Source organism: Dunckerocampus dactyliophorus, chromosome 6, assembly GCF_027744805.1.
Source record: "Dunckerocampus dactyliophorus isolate RoL2022-P2 chromosome 6, RoL_Ddac_1.1, whole genome shotgun sequence".
Lineage (NCBI taxonomy): Eukaryota > Metazoa > Chordata > Actinopteri > Syngnathiformes > Syngnathidae > Dunckerocampus > Dunckerocampus dactyliophorus.
In genome coordinates this window covers 19823530-19843138 of record NC_072824.1, presented here as the reverse complement: position 1 = coordinate 19843138, position 19609 = coordinate 19823530, and the positions used below count along the sequence as shown (strand labels likewise).

The 19609-nt window shown below is 39.5% G+C and overlaps 1 protein-coding gene across 10 annotated transcripts in view; it reads right to left on the bottom strand.

The window, feature by feature from the left end:
- grin2bb (glutamate receptor, ionotropic, N-methyl D-aspartate 2B, genome duplicate b) overlaps positions 1-19609 on the bottom strand; it is a 139335-nt gene that overhangs the window by 38925 nt on the left and 80801 nt on the right. For all 10 annotated transcript variants that reach the window (XM_054778232.1, XM_054778234.1, XM_054778231.1 and 7 more), the window contains 2 exons: positions 17753-18023; positions 15423-15615 (listed from right to left, as the gene is read on the bottom strand). In XM_054778232.1, coding sequence (XP_054634207.1) covers positions 15423-15615; positions 17753-18023 — 464 coding nt within the window. The remainder of the gene's footprint in view (positions 1-15422; positions 15616-17752; positions 18024-19609) is intronic.

Genomic DNA, 19609 nt, shown 5'->3' with positions numbered 1-19609 from the left:
ATAAGATGAAATGTAATTAATGAAATAAATGAGTCACTGTCGTTAATGCGCTATTTTTGACACCCTTAAAAAATGGAAATTTTTCTGTGCGTCTCAGTTACATTTCCTAGTAAGTCTGGAACGGAACCCCCACAAAAAGTGGGTATCTACTGTATTTCCATTAGAAAAAATACGAAATTCCTAAACTTGCACCAACACTAACATATTTATACACAGTTTTGTCCTTCTGCTTTGTTGACCTTGACACTTGCCAGTAATTACAATCAGGAAGTTCCCTCTGCAGGACGAACATAAGGCAGCATGGTGGTCATGAGACTGACCATAAAAGATGGACAAAAAAAAGCTCAAGCACATGATCTATGATTTAATGGAAAGATAACAAACCCACTGACCCAGCTTTTGATTGTTCTGATGGTGAGAAAGGGTGAGGAAGCCAACAGAGCAAAGGTGAAACATGAAAAAGAGGGCAAGCGTATGAACTTCCTATAAGGACTCCTATCTGCAAACATGTGACTCAACAAGTGCACATCCTTCTCTTTCTCTTTCTGACGCCTCCTTCCCTCACTCTTCCCTCTGTGGGCTGCTGTCACCATGGAGACACTCTGCCTCTGAACACAATCCACCGGAGGAATAAATATCTTGTCTGCATACATGGAGTAAATGTGTGTGAAAAGACACACTTCTCCAAGTGTGAAAAGAAAACCAAAAAAGACAGTAAATCTATTAAGAAGAGAGGGAAAAAAAGATGAGCAAAGGGCCAAAGATTGAATCACAAGTACCTCCCACTGGAACACGGAGTAAGACGTCTAATATCACACCTCACACACGCACGCTTTGTTGTGCCATAGATGCTACAATTTAGAAGCAGCGTAACTGTGCTCCAATGCATATGTAATATAATGATCAACTTGTTGCTATAAGACTGTGATGTGACATGTGTAAGCACAACCGCAGCGCAAGGGAGGGGAGTGGTGGCTTGTACACCTCTGCATAATGTCATGTAACGTGTTGCCATGGTAGCCACAACCGTAGCCGTTTTCATGCAATCAGCTGTGTTGCCATGGGAACAGTAATCTCAGCAGAGGGGAGGCATATCTTGTTTTTCTTTCCCTGTATAAACCCGAAAGTTTACCTGCTCCCCCTGCTGTCAATGCCTCCAACTCACCTCCGAGAGGCGCCACAAATTACTCATCAATAGAATACAAGTCCAATTCTTTAACCTTTACAAAGTCGGACTGATGCATGCTGGAACTGGAGAGCAGCATGAGTCGGCCACAGTGTTTATCATGTTTTGAAGCCCATACTATTGATAAGGCTTTCATGAGCTGTTTGATCCCTTCTAGTGTCGGCGTTCCCATCTGACTTGACTGGAAATAGAAATAGAAGGGGGGAAAGGCAACTGGGATGAGCTACTAAAAGAATCTCACGCAGCTCAATCGCAAGTCACGCGCTACATTTGTGTGCGCTTCACCCACCAACTGTTCACTGCGTGGCTGTGAGGGGAATGTGGACCACACAAACACCGCCTTAAAGCTTGCATATCTTCAGTGACTCATGTTGATTTCCATCTTTTATTGCTGAGAGTTTCTAAAAAAAAAAAAAAAAAAAAAGGGACGCGAAGTCTGTCACTGCAGTGCAGGGATGTAAAAGACAAACACTGTGTGTGTATATGTGTCAAGAAATAACACACACAACATACTGAATCACGTTTGGGAGTTTGAGAATAGTGAAGAATATTGCAGCCCGGCCACAAGCGGCAAAACTAATTAAATCAGAGGTTAGAGGGGGCCAACAGGTCGTCACAAAGGGCCTGTGAGTAAACTGTTACACTATCACATCAAGAGTGTTCAGGTATTAAACACAGACCGTTCACATCCTTTGGTACACCTGGATCCAATATAAAAGATGCATACACAATTCTGTCTTTATAACATCACAATCATTCATTCATGTTCATGTAACAATACCATAAATGCTTTTACATTTACTTAAACCGCAAAGACGACAGGGCATTAATCACAAGTAGGCCATCATTGAAGAGAGGCTGTTGTTTCTAAAATGTGAAAACACATTATATATCACACGTTGTGCGAACCTACTGACTAAAAACTTGACAAGGGAGTCAAAATTTAAAGGTGAAGTGCACTCAAAATATGCTTATTTTTATATATTAATAATTAGTTGGGCATCGAGGCATGGGAACCGGGACTAACGTTCCGATTCTCCCTGAATCTTTCATTTTTTACAAAGTTTGATTCCTACTTTCGGTGATCAACCAGCCCGCTGATCGGGAAAATGGCCACATAACACCAACAAAGAAGACGCCAGCAAACATGAACAAAGAAGAAGCGTCAGGAAGCGTTTGCGTTCATCCGTTTCAGCCATGGACAGTGTGCAATGCCGCTTGAAAGTTTGGCTGAAATACATACTGGCAATGCGGTGGCCAACTCAAATATCCAGCTAACGTAAGGCTGTGTATTTTTTCATAGACAAACAACCTGATGTTAACGCTAGTTTTAGCAAGGATGTTGACCAGACCCCGCGTTAAATGTTACTCCATTCACCGTTCTTATTTGATTTTCTGCACACAGGTTAGTAGGAACTCAGTAACATGGTTAAGTTACACTTTATCTATTCTGCATCACAACACACTCTCCAACATAATTACACATCAACAAGATATGTGTAATTGTTTTTTCACGAGGTTTTCATAAATAAAACTCTTTAGTGAACGTATACTCGTATGTAAAGAGACTTTAAAACAATTATGTTCAAGTTCAATGGTTTAATATTTGTATATTAAAATAGCCCTGGTTGAAAATAGCCCTGTGAGAAATTCATAATAAAGTAATTCCTAAAAAGTTCATATAATTTTTTAAAAATCATGGTGACATTCAGACATTTCATCCAAGAACTTTGGTTAGCGGACTCATGCAAACTTTTATGACCAGTACCTCTGAAAAACATCGTAATCGAGAATTGTTAGGAACCAGAATCAAAACGAGGAATCGGAATAGGAACCAGAATTGCTCCAATTCTAATGATGCCCAACCCTATTAATAATAATACTAATACTAAACCGGCACTCAAGAATAAGTGCAAATTGAGAAAAAACACTTTGAGTATTCTATTCAAATTTGATAGCGTGAAATAAATATTAAATATTGTGCTGCATAAATCCACAGTCTAACCTTCGAGACGGAAGGCTCAGCTTCTTCTGTATGTGAGCCTTTAAAAAGAGTCCACTGGTGCAACATTATCTTTCTGTGCCCCGGAGGGGCCAGGTGAGCAACGACCATCAAACAGCAAACCTGTGGTGTGTGAACAAGGTGGGCACTGAAACACAGACGGTCTTCTTCTTGCATTCTAAATGTAAGCCAGGCTTTAACATGCCATCCGGCGCGCACCTTCCACTGCATGCTAGCATCAAATATTAATTTCTTCTATTTTCAGTCAACCCACAAAATTACAATTATTATGTGTTTCTTTTTTTTTAAACAAAGGGAAGGCAAAAAGCCTCCTAAAAAGGCTCCACTAATTGACACTAGTGCCGACAACTTGGAGTGCAGATTTCTACACCGCAGGAATTTTAAAAGACTTACATTTCCACTAAACAGCAAAAGCGGTGCATATACAATATGTGATAAATGTGTAAAAATGGAACAGTGGGAAGATGACTAAGAGCAGTTTGAAGTGATAAATACAAGATGACATGGGAACGCCTTGGCTGCATCTTTCAGCACACTCACTGCTGCGGGCTATATTGGTGGAGCCTAACTACTTCATTTCCTAAACAGCTCAAGGATATTTGCGGTAAATTAAATGTTTTGACCCCAATTACATATTCTTCTATGTAGTCTCTTTTCCTCCTACAGATGATTTACGCAAAGGGAAATGTTAGTAAACATCATTTGAAACAATGACAATTATGCAAAACTATAAAAAGTAGTTCCATTTCACCTTCTGAATCTGCTCATAGGTAAAATAGTCTTACAATACAGACAATACAATACAGGTCATATCATATTGATTACATTTTTTTGTTAGCTCCGTAGCTTAGTTCAGCAGCAAAGCACATCTGTGCATCTTTAAAGCAAAAAAAAAAAAAAAAAAAGAAATTATTTGACCTGAAAATAACAGGTTCAAAATCATGATGAGGGGCCGCACAGTGCCTGAGTGGTTAGCATGCTGGCCACACAGTCAGAAGATCGGGAAGACCTGGGTTCGAATCTCCGCTTGGCCATCTCTGTGTGGAGTTTGCGTGTTCTCCCCGTGCGTGCGTGGGTTTTCTCCGGGTACTCCGGTTTCCTCCCACATTCCAAAAACATGCATGTTGGATTAATTGGCGACTCTAAATTGTCCATAGGTATGAATGTAAGCGTGAATGGTTGTTTGCCCTGCAATTGGCTGGGTGTACCCCGCCTCTCGCCCAAAGTCAGCTGGGATAGGCTCCAGCATACCCTCGTGACCCTAATGAGGATATGAGGAAAATCATGTTGATAGTACACTGGCCTCTCTGTCACTGCCATGGCAATCCTTATTTAAGGACACGATGTTCTATTCAGCCTTCTATCGCCATGGCTTCATGAATGCATGTTTAATATGAATTCATTTCAATCTACCACACTGCCTTCAATTAAGCTTTTACACGGGGGGGGGAGCCAAGAACAAAAATATTCAGACTGTTACTTTCACTAGTTGTAAAATAGTGCATTTTCTAATTTTTGGGGTATCCAACATTTTTCCACCTAGTGCTACATGTATGTTTTAAATAAACATACCAAACCATATCAATATAGGTCAAGAAAAAAAGGCCTCCATCTACAAAACAAATAGTTTACAGCATTAATGCAACTTTTTCTGTCCCAGCCCACTAAAAAGTAAGCTGCAGGCCACCAATAGCCCTTGTATGTGTACTCTACTGTTACTAGAGATGGCAGTACCTCCAATCACCACCACAAACCCTAATTGTCATTGTTGATTTTATTAGTCAGTTTAGCTTTAGCTCGTATTTTTATTTAACCACCTGAAGGAAAAAAATTGTCAATACATTTTCTAAAAATTACTGCAAAAGCCGATGACTTTCAAGAGAAATAATGTGGATAATTGGTAACATTAAGCATATCGTTGCATACTCAACTCAGTTCTCTTGCATGTACGGTTAAGAGTGTGTGGCTAAACAACCAATGAATACATGTTTTCATACCATGTTTTAACTCTCTCCCTCAGCTCTCCTTTAAACTTATGTACTTGATGATGATGTTACTTTGTCTGAATGAACCAAGTGCCGAAAACCTTGGATTATGAACATAATGTTTTAATCAGATAATTAACAATAAAGGTATATTTTTGAGGATGACTGATGTATGCAGGCCCAGACTGTGTGGTCAAATTAGCCATTTAACTATGACACGTCTCTCTAACTTTCTACACAAGCTGAGAGGAAGGTCAATGGCTCAGTATCAGTATCTCAGTATCAGCTTGTTACAGCGAGACATTATGGTGCAGATGTGGAGGTTATAGAGTCCACTTCAAAATATCAAAACTTTTAAATGTACAACATACAGCAAAGTAACAGTTATTTATGGTGTGTGTTTTATGACATGCGTCGCTGTAAAACGGTTTCCTGATATAAAAACAGTAAAGCAGTCTGTAAAACAGACTTCTGATATAAACAAGAATGGGACAATGACAATTTGCATATCTATACTGAACAAATATATAAACGCAACACTTTTGTTTTGGCTCAAATAAAAGCAACAATAGAAGGACACTTCAAAATATAACAAAACCACACATTTTGGAGTAGTCTTTGTGGCCAGCCTTAGGCCATGTCCACATGAATAAGGATATTTTCAAAAATGCACATCTGCTCCTCTTCGATGTAAAAAAAAAATCTCTATCCACACGGTGACGTTTTAAAACTATTAATATACACACAAATACGCATACGCAGGCTGTCAAGGTCTGTTAAGGTAATTTTAACCAATCAGAGGCGCCGATGATGTCATTTCCATAGACGTATTATAACAAACGTGGCAATGTACAATAGAAGCTAGCGAATAGCGTTACTTTTCAGTATGTTATTTCACATTTGTCAGAGAAATTTATTAAATGTAAAACTGAAAATAGATGAAACATGTTCCGTATTAAAAAGTAGCAGATGTTCATTACCACTACAATGCTGTGAAGTGTAGTTAATGTTATCGATCAACAAAGATCTCCATCGGCTGTGACGCTATCATTGCTGAAATAATTTTGTGTCCTTGTTTAAGTGCCTCCACGACAATTGTTATGCAGAACAAGGCAGCATATATAACAGGGAAGCTTTCACTCTGCGGGGAGGCAGCTCGGTCAAACACAATCACAAGCTTCTTGCCATGCTAACATTCCCAAGTCATTCTTCCAAAATAGCGGCATGCTTGTGAAAGGGTCTTGCCATATTGCCATCGTTGGCAGGGGTTTCGTAGCCGTTTAGCGAGCAAAACAGCAGCAGTATAGCATCTTCCGAAGCCCACAATGGCGCCTTTGTTCGTCAATGTAAAGCGAAAGCAGGCGTATGTTCACATTTACACACACAAAAAGTCATTTCAGCATGCTTGAAAGCAGCAATGTTATGTTTGCCTTTGCACACATTAAATTATACTTGTCTAATGTGGAAATAACGGCACATAATTGTTACGTCATCTGTCAGCAACAAGCCAAAAGCTCAGTTCTGAGCCGGAGTTTTGAAAAGTCTTCACCCTGGCCAGAGTTTTCCGAAAGCTGCGTTTTTAAGGACAAAAACCTCCGTACGCGTGTGGATGAGAGGCCAAAACGCATACAAAAATATGTTTTTAAATATCCATATTCGTGTGGACAGGGCCTTAGGCACACCTATGCAATAGTCATGTTGTACTAATCAGCATCTTAATATGCCACACATGTTAAATGCATGGATGATGTCATAAAAGGAGAACTACTTATTAACACAGATTTAGACAGATTTGTGAACACTGTTTGAGTGAAATAGGCCTTTTTGTACATAGAAAAAGTTTTAGATCTTTGAGTTCAGCTCATGAAAGATGGGAACAAAAGCAAAAGTGTTTATATTTTTGTTGAGTGTATATTGAATGTGCTGTGTTCTTTTGCAAATAAATATAAGATACTTTTTTAAGAGAGCGTGGCTGTTACTCCAAATAAAATACTACATGTAAACCAAAAGTAATCACCACCATAGTGTAGTACATTGTAGGACAAATCAATGAAAAGTGTGAAAGTGTAGAATAAAACACACGACTTGCTCGCTCACCCAATAAGAGGATATTGATATCAGGGGCAAATAAAAAAATGATTGGATACTTTTGTGGCATTTAAGGCACCTCATGAGATTTGGTCCTGCGCTAAATCAGCTCCAGTGAATCCACACTAATCCCTCCTCTTCACGAAGTATATGTGTATGTATTTATAGAAGAAGAGGGATGGCTGAAGAGACGCAAGATGCTGAACTGACTCAGCTTCATTAAAAAGAGCTTTTTAAAGAGATTCACAGAGCCACAAAAGGGGAAAAACACAACTGGCAAACAAAAGAAGTGAAATCGCGAGATTGACACAGCATGTGGGCGACATCTAAACTGATACTCTGACCCACTTCGATGTTAAAAAAAAAAAAAGCTACAAATGCATCACTAGGGCTCCACATGCCCAAAAGCACAATGCAATGGTTAGCTCACTCACTAACAGACAGAGGCAGGATTTATCAGACAACCACTTTTAATGTTGCGCCCATTGAGGAATGCTACGATGCTGCCATGCTGCAGCCGCTGCCGCAGGAGGAACTGCTTTAAGAGGTGACATAAGACGAGACTAACACGAGAGAGAGAAGCAGTGCACGCCTCGCATGGCCTGCAGAGAAGATTGTCTTTTAAGCTTTAAACTCACAGTCAGACATGGTGGTGCACAAAGCAGCCAGAGCGTCTACTTCTCTACAGACTACAAATCAATGGGTGAGTTAACGTCACCGGACAATTCATTACGTACACCCGCACAATCTAATGAGAGGCAATAAAAGAGTTGTATCAAAAACTGATTTCATATGTTTATCATCGTGGGTGGAGTTTGCTGTGGTGTGCCCTGCCATGCGTCATACTGAAAGCTGTTTCTGATATTTTGCTTTCTCGTGTAGATAAATGAGATCTTGGAATAGAGCACACAATAGAGCATTGACCTCTACCAAGGTTGAACTGTGAACAAAAGTGAGAAAAACAAACATTGTGCATCATATATAGATAGTAGGTGTGTCACGAGATTAAAACGTGACTAGATTTCTCACTAAAACAAAAACTGTCCAGCAATAATAAATACATAAATTAATCACACGATAAATGAAAGTGAACTCGATAATTTTGCCAGGCACTCTAGCCTCTAAACAGACAGGATTGTACATTGGTTAGGCACCTAGATGATTCTTAGAACAACGGCGAACAGAGTGACACCTCTTGTCAGTCATACAGTCGCTTTGTCTCTGTGGGGGAAGACGGGCCCGCTAGCGTACACACACACACACACACACACACACACATACACACACACACACACACACACACACACACAGCAAAAGAGTGGAGCCTTGTGAGGAGCAATGCAATGTAACATAGTCGTAGTTAGGAGGGAAAAAGATGCTTGCAAAGCCAAATGCCAGAGCCCCCGTGTGGGAATATTAGTAATGAGCAAGGTGAGCCCAGCAACACAAACAAGCCAGTATGCCGAATTTATTCAAAAGTGGTGGCAACATAAAAGGCAGCAAAACGAACTTGCCCACATCAGACATATTCACCCGCCCCAATTTTCCCATCTGGGAAAAAACACACATCGAGATTCAGAGCCTTTGCCCCGACAGTCAACACTCACTGGTCAGCAAGGTAAATACAAAGGGAACAGTGCAAAATTGTGGGCGTTTACAAAAATTAATCGCCAAAGAAATGCTGCTCCTTAAAACAGTTGAAAAGGCAGCATTTCAACATATGGTGCAAATGTTTGGCAGGCAGTAGTTCATTAATCTTTTGAGGGGAATTAAGGTTTTATTTTGTCCAGTCAAGTTTCTGCAATTGTCAACAATGCACTCTTCCAAGAAGGATGCAGTAGATGTTGTAGGAATATTGCATACCGCTATATTTTGTTTGGCTATGCACGGAGAATGATGCAACATTTACAATTTGACGCGCGGGTTCCAACAAAAAAAAAGGCAACATTCTTCCCTTTGAATTTTTATCCAGATTTTTACCAAAATTTAAAGGGTTCTTGCTTATTACCTGTCCACAAACTCATGCAAATTGGTCGCGCAGTTTTTGCGAAGTTCTGCTGACTAACAAACCAGCAAAACCTTACTTAATAAATCAGAATTCATTGTTAGAATATCTCCAACTGAACATATAATACAGCTGATATGTCTAAGTGGAGCCTCTTTGCTGCTTTATTTGTTACTTTCGTGATTTTTTTTTTGTTACTTTCGTGAAAATTGTTTGTTTTGTCAGTATTTACCAGACCCGTAAAAAATGCAAAAAATAACAATAAAAAATACTGAGGCAGCAGAGTTATTTTAATTTCACTCCCAGATTTTCTGGCCATGAAATTAATGTGACTTCTTAAGGTTTCTGTGGGAGGAAAATCTATGAACTTATTTATTGTGTTTATGACTTCCTAATGCATTACTAAATAAAGAGTTGTCAAATAAAGTCATGCAAATCAAGCTATAAGTCATTGTAAATGCATATAGCCGCAATAATTGTTGACAAAATTATGACACAATGTTAATTCTCACTTACATATCACATCTAAAATACTTGTATAGTAGTGCTCACTTAATAACAAAAAACACACCTCTTTTCCTGAACCGTCCTCTCAAATAAAGCCCTGAGTGCCTCATTCAAAGCCACTTGAAGTACATGTTGTCATTCATCTTTTGTCAGGTGGGAGACAATGCTATTTTATTATTTTATGATTTTAGCGTGAATGTGTTTTTAGCGTGTCCCTGGCTTTCTGCGTGTGTATCTAATGTGATGAGTGCCCCCATAAGGTCAAGCAGCCCCTGAGAGCGTGACTCACAGGGGCCTCCCATCTCCGTCCATCACCACTGACAGGATGGCATGTTAATCAGCTATGCATGCAGCCCACTGTGGCCTGTAGCTATCTTGGGCCGCGCACAGGCATATGGCCTTATTATTGTTTCTGTTTCTTGGTGTGTATGCGTCCAGAAAGTGTTTGCCTCCTTCCTGATTAATTTTTTTGCATGTTTGTCACACATAAATGCTTCAGATCATCAAACAAATTTAAATATTTGTCAATGACAACACAGCTGACCACAAAATGTAGTTTTTAAATGAAACGTTTTAGTGGTAAGAGAGAAAAAAAATCAAAATCTACATGTGTGAAAAAGTGATTGCCCCCTAAACCTAATACAGTAACTGGTTGGGCCACCCTTAGCAGCAACAACTGCAATCAAGCGCTGTGGAGGAATTTTGGCCCACTCATATTTGCAGTATTGTTGTAATTCAGCCACATTGGAGGGTTTTCCAGCATGAACCGCCTTTTTAAGGTGATGCCACAGCATCTCAATAGAATTCAGGTTACAACTTTGACTTGGTCACTCCAAAGTCTGCATTTTGTTTTTCTTCAGCCATTCATCATTCTCCTTCAGGATTTTTTGGTAGACAGCAGAATTCATGGTTCCATTTATCATGGCAAGTCCCAGACCATCACACTACCACCACCATATTTTACTGTTGGTATGATGTTCTTTTTCTGAAATGTGGCATTACTTATTATTAAAATTTGTTTGATGATCTCAAACATTTAAGCATGACAAACAAAATACACAAAAATTAAAAAATAAGAAATCGTGAAGGGGCAAACACTTTGTCACACGACTGTATGTGTCCTTGAAAATCCACTTTAATTGTGTGGACATTTCTGGTTCGGCTGGTTCAAACAAGAAAAATGCTACATTGAGCTCCTCTCACCCTGTATGAGATGCGTGTTTGTGCGTGTGTGTGTGTGTGTGTGTGTACGAGGCCATGGCATGGCCCCCTAGGGTCACTGCCAGGCTCCAAATTCTATATCTCCACTCAGCCAAATGGAGAAAAATTGAATGGCTGCTTGAAAAAACACACATCACTCGTTGAAGTCACTCACACACACACACACACACAATGTGCACTGCAGTGGGCCTGAAGGATGATTGAGCGCTAACACAGAGTCGCACAGTGCCTTATGGGGACTGAAATATTCATGGTTGTGGTGTTATTGTTATATCAGTCCTTTCGGGGGTAGGATGCAATGACAGTGTGTATTGGAACTCTGATTATTAAAAAAAAACAACACCAAAAACATCAGTAACATTTACAGTAATACATCAAACTCAACATGGAGAAGATTGCTCTGGGGGGAAAGGATGTTGCGTAATATTTTGCCTTTCATACATTTGCCAAATTCCATGTGACAGAAGCAAAACAAAATGAGGAAAAGTATCAAATTTATAAAAGATATACAATATCTTACGAAAGTGAATACAGCCCTCATATTTCAACATGCTTTTTGTTACAAGATTGTATTTCTTCTGAAGGGGCAGCAGTATTGAAATTAAACTTAGATGGATAGATGGATATGACTTAGAGTAGTCAATGTACAACTTGTAGCATTGTGAGTAACGGCGTTGGTGAGTTTTTATGCTGTTATCATGCTGTCGTGTAGAGACTAGGTTCTCAAAGTGGAGTACAAATAAAAAATTAAAAACAGCGTGACTACACTAGCGTCTCACACTCAGTGCGTTTGAACGCCTCATGTGAACAGTGCCTGCGCAGTGCAGGGAGTACAGAGAAGAAGAAAGAAGACAGAGCACAAAGTTGTTCATTGTGTGTGCATTATATAAACAAATAAGCAAACTTGATGGTTATGTTATGTTGATATTGTCTCGTGTCACAAGATCTCAGTGAGATTAAAATGTGAATTCTTGTTCAAGAAAAAGATTTCTCGAGGACACTAGGCCTGGGACGATAAATTAATTTATGAATCACACAATAAATGAAAATAACCTTGATAATTTTGCTGGCCTCAATATATTGCCATGTGTGTGTCTGTTTTTCTTGTCTCCTCCTCCTCACCTCCAAACAGGCAAGAAGAGAGCTCACCCTGTGCATTGGGTTCAGCACTTTTGCGTGTTTGTTCCATAGAACAGCAGCATAAACGGAGTGAGCCCTTCTGTCAGTCATAGAGTCTCTTTGTCTCGATGGGTGGAGGCGGGGCCGCTAAGCATACACACAGAGTGCAAAAGAGTGTAATGTAGTAGAAATTAAATTAGTAGATTGCAATATATTGTTCTAATTAGGATAAGCGGCATCGAAAATAGATGGATGGCAATACACTGTCATATATTTTTGATATTTTTGAATTGCACTTTTCTTAAAAGTAATAAAAATCTCGTCTTGCCTCGTCCTCATAGACCCAATCTTGTTTATCGTCTCATGAGTGTCTTGTGACATCCCTAGTGTTTAATCCTGAAAATTTCAATTACCGTATATTGTGTGCAAAATGAGAGCTGGTCTGTGACTAATTTTCTGAGCTGTATGAGCCGAATTCACTGACTAGTATATGTGCAGTTGAAAAATAAGCTACGCAAATGTTTTGAGCAACGATTAAGGCCAGAAAAACTATACAAACCATGACTTCATCAAACAGTGTTTCTCGGCACACTAATGACTTGGCGCAGGATGTTTTAAAACAGCTACGCATACGAGCCAGTGAATTATATGCACTACACAGTGCATCGGCCTGGCACATGTCCTGGTGTATGTGCGTACATTCATGAAGGGACTATTATGGAGGACATGCTCTTCTGTAAAGACTTCCTTTTTCATAAAAAAATTACATAATTATCCAATAATTCATTAATTACTGTATATCAAACTAAGATGCTTTACAGGGCTTATTGTGGTTTGTTTTTTAAGTGTGCAAGAGTTGGGGGTTCATTCAATTTCTGAAGGGGTACGGGATGTAGTTTGGAATTTGTCTGGGAGTTGTCTGACGCCTGTTACATTTGGCCAAGCACCAAATTTACAGTTAGGCACCGATATCTAACAGCTGCTATCCAACCTGGCTCGCTCAGACAGGCACAGAATAGGAGCTGCAAATAAATGGTGCTTTTTTGTCCTTCTTTGCTGAGGGTGAGGGGTGACAGTCACATAAGTCATAATGATTTGCTAAAGGTAGAGTACAATTTCATGGTCAGCCAAACAGTGCCAGAGTTCAGGTAGGTGGGTATTGTTGTTGCAAACAGCCACATGAGAACTTGATGCAACAATGGCGAGTCCGGAATGGTCTGTCGGTGAAACTGGGGTTTTCAAGATGTAAGTACAGGCGCTACTTCATCATCATTGAGGTAAAAGGCAAGAGCATACTTGATGTGAAGTGCACATTATGTGTTTGTCATTGTATATGATCGATATCGGTGCCGACCAATACTCAAGTATGCAATATCATATCAGAAGTGAAATGTTGTATCGGGACACACCTAAGTGTGAGGACTATTGTAAGCTAGCATGGCCTTGATCATCTTGGGCATGGAATTCACCAAAGCCGCACAGGAATCCTCTTTCACTCGATGACTCTATGACTCCATGAGGATGACATCACTGGTGGAGCTGCTGGATGCTACGTTGCTTATTTATTATATATTGTGTAAAACTAAGACATGAACAACATCAAATTAAAAGCGCAAAATGAATGCAGACCCTCCATCCACCAGTACAAGCCTGGAGTTTGTTTTTCAGAGAGATTATCACATCGCTGTTTGACGTGTGTGGTAAAAGGCAGTGTGCTAGCATGAATTAACTTGATACAAATATGCACATTAGCACTCAATAAGGTCATCAAAACTTGCCTGTATGCATTCCCACATAGTACCAGCATTTGAGACCAAATATGAGGTGAAAGAAAAACGGTAAAAAAAAACAGTAGTAGTCTATCTGTGCGGCATGAGAGAAAGTTGGTGAACGATGGTGCGTTCAGGGACCGTCGAACAAAGTGACGGGTCGCTGCTTGCAACAAACAACATATATAGGTAAATGCCAAAACTATGGGATTTGATATTACTTTTTAAATAAAATAATGGCCCTTATTTCCGAAATTTATATCCATTTACATAAAATTTGATTTCTTTATTTACAAGTGTATTTTTTAAATTTATCATTGCACCTAAAAGCTTTTCAGCTCCACACATGGACCAGTACTGGGCCGTGGCTCAGTGGTTGGGGACCCCTGCCGTAGGATAAAGAAGGGCATCAATGATAATCAATGTCAAAAGATTATGATCCAAAAAGCTAAAAGGTGTTTGGATGACTTAGTTCGCTCATTCTGCAGTTCAACGTGAAAAGAAAAAAACATTGCTTATGAATTTAAACTGGGGTGAATTATTGAACAGCAGTGCTGCTGCTTTTCTGTAATGTGCCAAAAGGCAAAACAAAAGAGGAAAGAACAAAGAATGCCTTGAGTCTTACAGTACGGCATTTCTGTATCTTTTACTGTCCTATTTAACACACTGTCTTTGGGTGTGGCATCTATGTGTTCATTTCTGCTCATCTCTGTGTGTAATGTAAAGGCCTTGTTGACCTGTGTCGTACATTTTACTTCTAGCAATGAAAGTCTGACAATGATTTACTTCTGCTGGACTTAATTTGTTCTGCTATTGATCATCTCAAGCAAATTACAGCATATTTTGAACATACAACTCTAAGGGCAAACAGTGGAACATCTAACAATCTGCTCCCAGAACCTGGTTGACCACTGATTTTTTTTTTATTAGATTGATTTCACCCCACCAAAAAAATTGTAAAAATTTAAAATTTCATGGTCAAACTGGGGCCACCGCTGACTTTTTAAACTTTGAAAAAAATTCATACAATTTCATACACATGTAAAAATACATTAACCACAGTTAATAATATTTGTTAATTGTGCCTCCTTTCTTTGTAGAAATTGGTCGTGTAGTTTTTGCATAATTCTCACTACAACAAACCACCAATACCACCACTCTCACTTGTGCTTTTGCACTTGGCAGAGGTCATAATAAGACCCCTGTGCACCAGAGTGGGGGATCATTATGGGGGTCAAGAGTGAAAATAAGTTAACCATGTTAATAATACATATTTTTTGGCTGAAAATGAATTGTACAACCTCAGGGGCATTCGACTTTAGAGGTTTCACTGTACACAGATTCTAATCAATCCTCATAACTTTAAGATTCAGATAAATGCGGACTTTCAAATGTAATGTAATCCCAGCACAAGATTGTTTTACCTGAAGCTTTGCTTCCTTCCTCTCCTTTTTGGACATGTGGAACTGTGACTTGTACTATGATGTATTCCTATGTTCAAAATAAATTAAACCATTACCTGAGTATTTCCTTCGAGTGGCCGGTGCTTGTGCTCTTCTTGTCGAGGGTGCCAAGGCAGCTGGACTTCAACAAGGTGTGAGGTCCCCGGTCCAGAATCATGGTGGATGTGGCAGTGGCGATGACAGCGACTGCATCACGCACCCTGGCCTCGATGTTGTAATCCCACTCATCGTACGACACAGAGATCAGCCCTGTGTATCAAGGGATGCCGTGTAAGGAGAGGAATAGGTTTAGTGACCACTCAATAAACTTATTGTTGTTGGTATCCCAGCAGGAGGGTGCCAAAAAAATACTAGGATGTTATTTCAGTACCCTTCAAAACTTAAAAAAAAAAAACAACTGTATAGAACAGAACCAAAGAGTATTTTTAGTGTAAACATGGCTTTTCATCAACAGTGGTTTAAAGCTTTCTTCTAGAAAAGACTGCAGAGAAAAAAAAATGCTGAACATGAGTCCTGGCTGTGACTGTGGTTCATCCCACAACTCATTTTGCTTTGCTTGACTATTCGAGCATGAGGAAGCAGTGATGTGCGAATCACTGTCTCTCACCCATAGACAAGTGCCTTTTTGGCTTCATGGTACTTGGCTGGTTTGCATTTTCTGTTCACATTTGAAATCTAGCGGAAAGAGAGGCGCATTAAGTGCAGCGTCAGTGCTTATTTCACAGCCGTCAAAGTTTCTTATCTAGGAATATATGAAATAATGCACTGCTGTGAAATTTTCCTATATGGCCGTTCCATCTAACTCCAAGACTGACTCTGACTCATAAGTACAGGTTGTCTCTTTGCCGCCGAAACCAAAGCCAAGAAAACATGGGTGTAGTATTTTGCTTCCTTCTAAATTAACATATTATTAATACAACGGATTATTATTATTATTATTATTATGTATTTGTTTCTTTCTGCAGACTTTTTCAGATAAAAAATGTTTTTAATTATTTCATTCATTCATTCAACTAGGGTTTCTTAAGTGGGATGAGCTCTTCAACAGTATATCAATGCCACTTCCCACTGCATCGTACAGGCTTGACTCTATTTGCCTTGGTTTTCCACTTCAAATTAAGCATGGATTATACTTCTGCAGAGTCACTACACCTTCCTTGCTGTCTTTATCCTTTCATTTTTGTCAGGGTTGAGCTTGTGATCTCTAGTCACCTAGTGACCCTTGGGGAGTGTTACTGGAGCTGGAACTAAAGCGTAGTGATATGTTACAATCAGGTTTTGTGCAAATATTGATCCAAAATCAGAGGAGAAGGCGTTCGCGAAGGTGGGCCGTGGCACCCTGTGACCAAGTCGTATACACACAAAATAAATGTACAAAATAATGTACTACAAGTTGACCAATCACAGCCTTTGTGGTCCGTGTCGCCATAACGCAAGGTTAGATTTTCTGAAGGTGCACGTCAAGCTACGCAAGAGGGTTTGGAAGAGGACGAGGAAGCTGCGTACACTGGCTCCTCAAAATCCAGGTTTAAATAAACTGCATAAATATACAGTAGTGAGAACATCAGTATTAAAAAATATGTTAACAATGAGGAGAAAAAGGTACTCCTATATTTACTTCTACCATAGTAAGGAGAGACATTTTGTCCAAGAGAAGAACGAGGGCAGTAAGAAAAGGGAACGCGGCAGCAAAGTGGACACGGCGGAGTTCGGCACTGCTGCGTCCAGCACTAAAGCATAGCAACAGGATAACATCCGCATTTGTATTTGTTGTTGACAACAATAAAATTGCTTGACCAATAAGCGACAAGCATTGGTTTATGTCACTCATAACCGTAGCTGTCCAATTGCTAGAAACAGCACCTGGTAGTACCTGCTTTTTCTAATGGAAAAGTAGAGACACGGTGAGCCTTGTAGGTACTGTCAGTGGAAATGGGGCATTAACTCTACTGAGTGTGAAAAGATGTCTTCTTATTGCCACTTTTATCACCAACAAGGAATCAAAGCTAATGTAGCATTGACTGTTGTTTTACTTGTGATATTTAATTTGTGTATACTCTTTCCTCCTTCTCCTTTTATACCCTCTTCTACACTTCACAGTCACCGTATATGTTGTGTTTTTGCTTGTACTTCCTAATACAAACACTTCACAGTCGCTGGATGTTGTGTCTTCATTGTTGATAGCTGCCATAGCTGATTTCACTTGAAATGTAATTTCTTTCAAAATGGCCTTTATTACATTTCATTCACCCAATTTGGAGATGGTTTTATGAGCGCTATCGTAAACTGTAATGATCATATGATGTCTGTTTTAATGAGTCAGGCTGTAATGTAATGGAACTCAGCCATGAATAAAGATGATAGTTGATGGGGTGTGTGCGCGTACCTGTAGGGAAAACAGCGGGCACGTGGTCCGCGTCTCCAGCCACCAGCGAGGGAATGATCCAGGTGAAGCCGTAACCCGTTAGACCCACTGAATGAGCCACCTCAAAGATTGTGGTGGCCTCCTCCTTTGTGCAGTAGAGCAGGATGACCGGACTCTGCAGTTTCTTTAACTGATTCTGGATCTTGGAGTCACCGTCATCCACTGACATGTCCAGTAAGAGGACTTCCTCCAGTTCCCAGCCCACAAAGCTGTTCTCGATGGTACTACGGACCTTGAAAAGGAAAACAGATGCTTGTTTCGGAAGTGCATAAACTGTAAACTATACTAAGACTATCGACCATCTCCTCAGTGGATGCTGATTGGTCCTCCATCTATAAACATAAAGGATTAGCAAGGATGGATTTGAAAGATTTTATGCTTGCATTCCAGTCAAGTTTAAATACTGTTTTGTTTAGCTGGGTAATGAAAGTTGGGAGGTAAACTTGATGGAGAACACCAATAAACCATCAACAATAGATTCACCAATAAACGTCTTTATTGAAGTCGGTGCATGACATGCTGCTTGCTGGTATACCTCACTGAAGAAGAAAAAACAATTCACAAAATAATTCATTATGTGATTAGCATTGCTATGAGCTTTCATGATGATATAGTTAAAAAAATCCAAATGTACTGTATTTAGTTGTGTTTCTGTTTGCAGCTACATGACCAGCAACAACTAAAGAACATAAAGCACCATTTTGACCACTGCACGTGCACTGAAATTTGATGGATGACACCAGTGAACAATAATAATAATTAAACAGTAAAATTTTTTTGTCATTAATCCGTTCCAAAATGTCCAGTAAAAATCATAACGTGTGAAAACAGAGACAATTTTTCCTATCGGAAAAAATGTAAATCCAGTTAATCTGTTGCAGACACCCAAAAATATGAACAAAAAATACAATTTATAAAGCATAATTATAGTTTTACATGCAAAAAAGAATGCTAAATAATTCTAAATTATGAATGGATGGACCTTATTGTTGATGCGGACTTCTAATACATCCTGGCGAGATCGAATTTAACAGTGTTTGTCACCTTCTTTATCAAATTACTGGCACTCGCAACTTTCTTTGGCCCCATGGCGGGTTATTGAGCAGTTGCACTCAGTAAAAATGCATGACAGTGACATGAAGTCAGCAACGCGTAGGTGCTTTGTTTGGGCACTGAATTACATGGAAGAGTACAGTGCAGGCAAACCCGGCTAGTTTGTTGAGTGAAATGTACAAAAACTGATAGTGTACAACAGTTTAGTGAAATATTTGACGGAAACCGAATCACACAAAAACTGGGGCATAAAAAAAGCGAGTTCTGACTGTAAGACCAGTAAGATTGAGAGCTATACATAGATAGACGAGGTTACATAATTTCTTTACCAAAATCTGTTCACTATGGTTGTTAATAGCATCCATTTCATACTAATGTTGAATGACTATATAGGATCCTTTACTCGGTATCTCTTAATACAGCACATTGTTTGAAGTGTTTGTGTTGAATGACAGAAAAAGAGGACATGTGTACAAAGTATAGTCTTTAATTACTCAACTCAAAGAATGATTTTTCCATTCTTTGAACCCAATTGCAAGTGTATCAAGTATCAAGTGCATGAATGGTGTTGCGCATTACTCAGAATCTCATAGCATCCCCGTTTAAAGAGACTTTGCCCAGCCTGGGAGATAAGGTGCATGCAGCCTCGGTGAGTGGCTGCATTGAAAAAAAAATGTTCAGCCGGGCTGCTTTTTCTATTAAGGCAATCAGAAAATGGAGCAGGCGTCCCATTCACATCCGAGTCTGCCAAGCTTATCTTTTTTT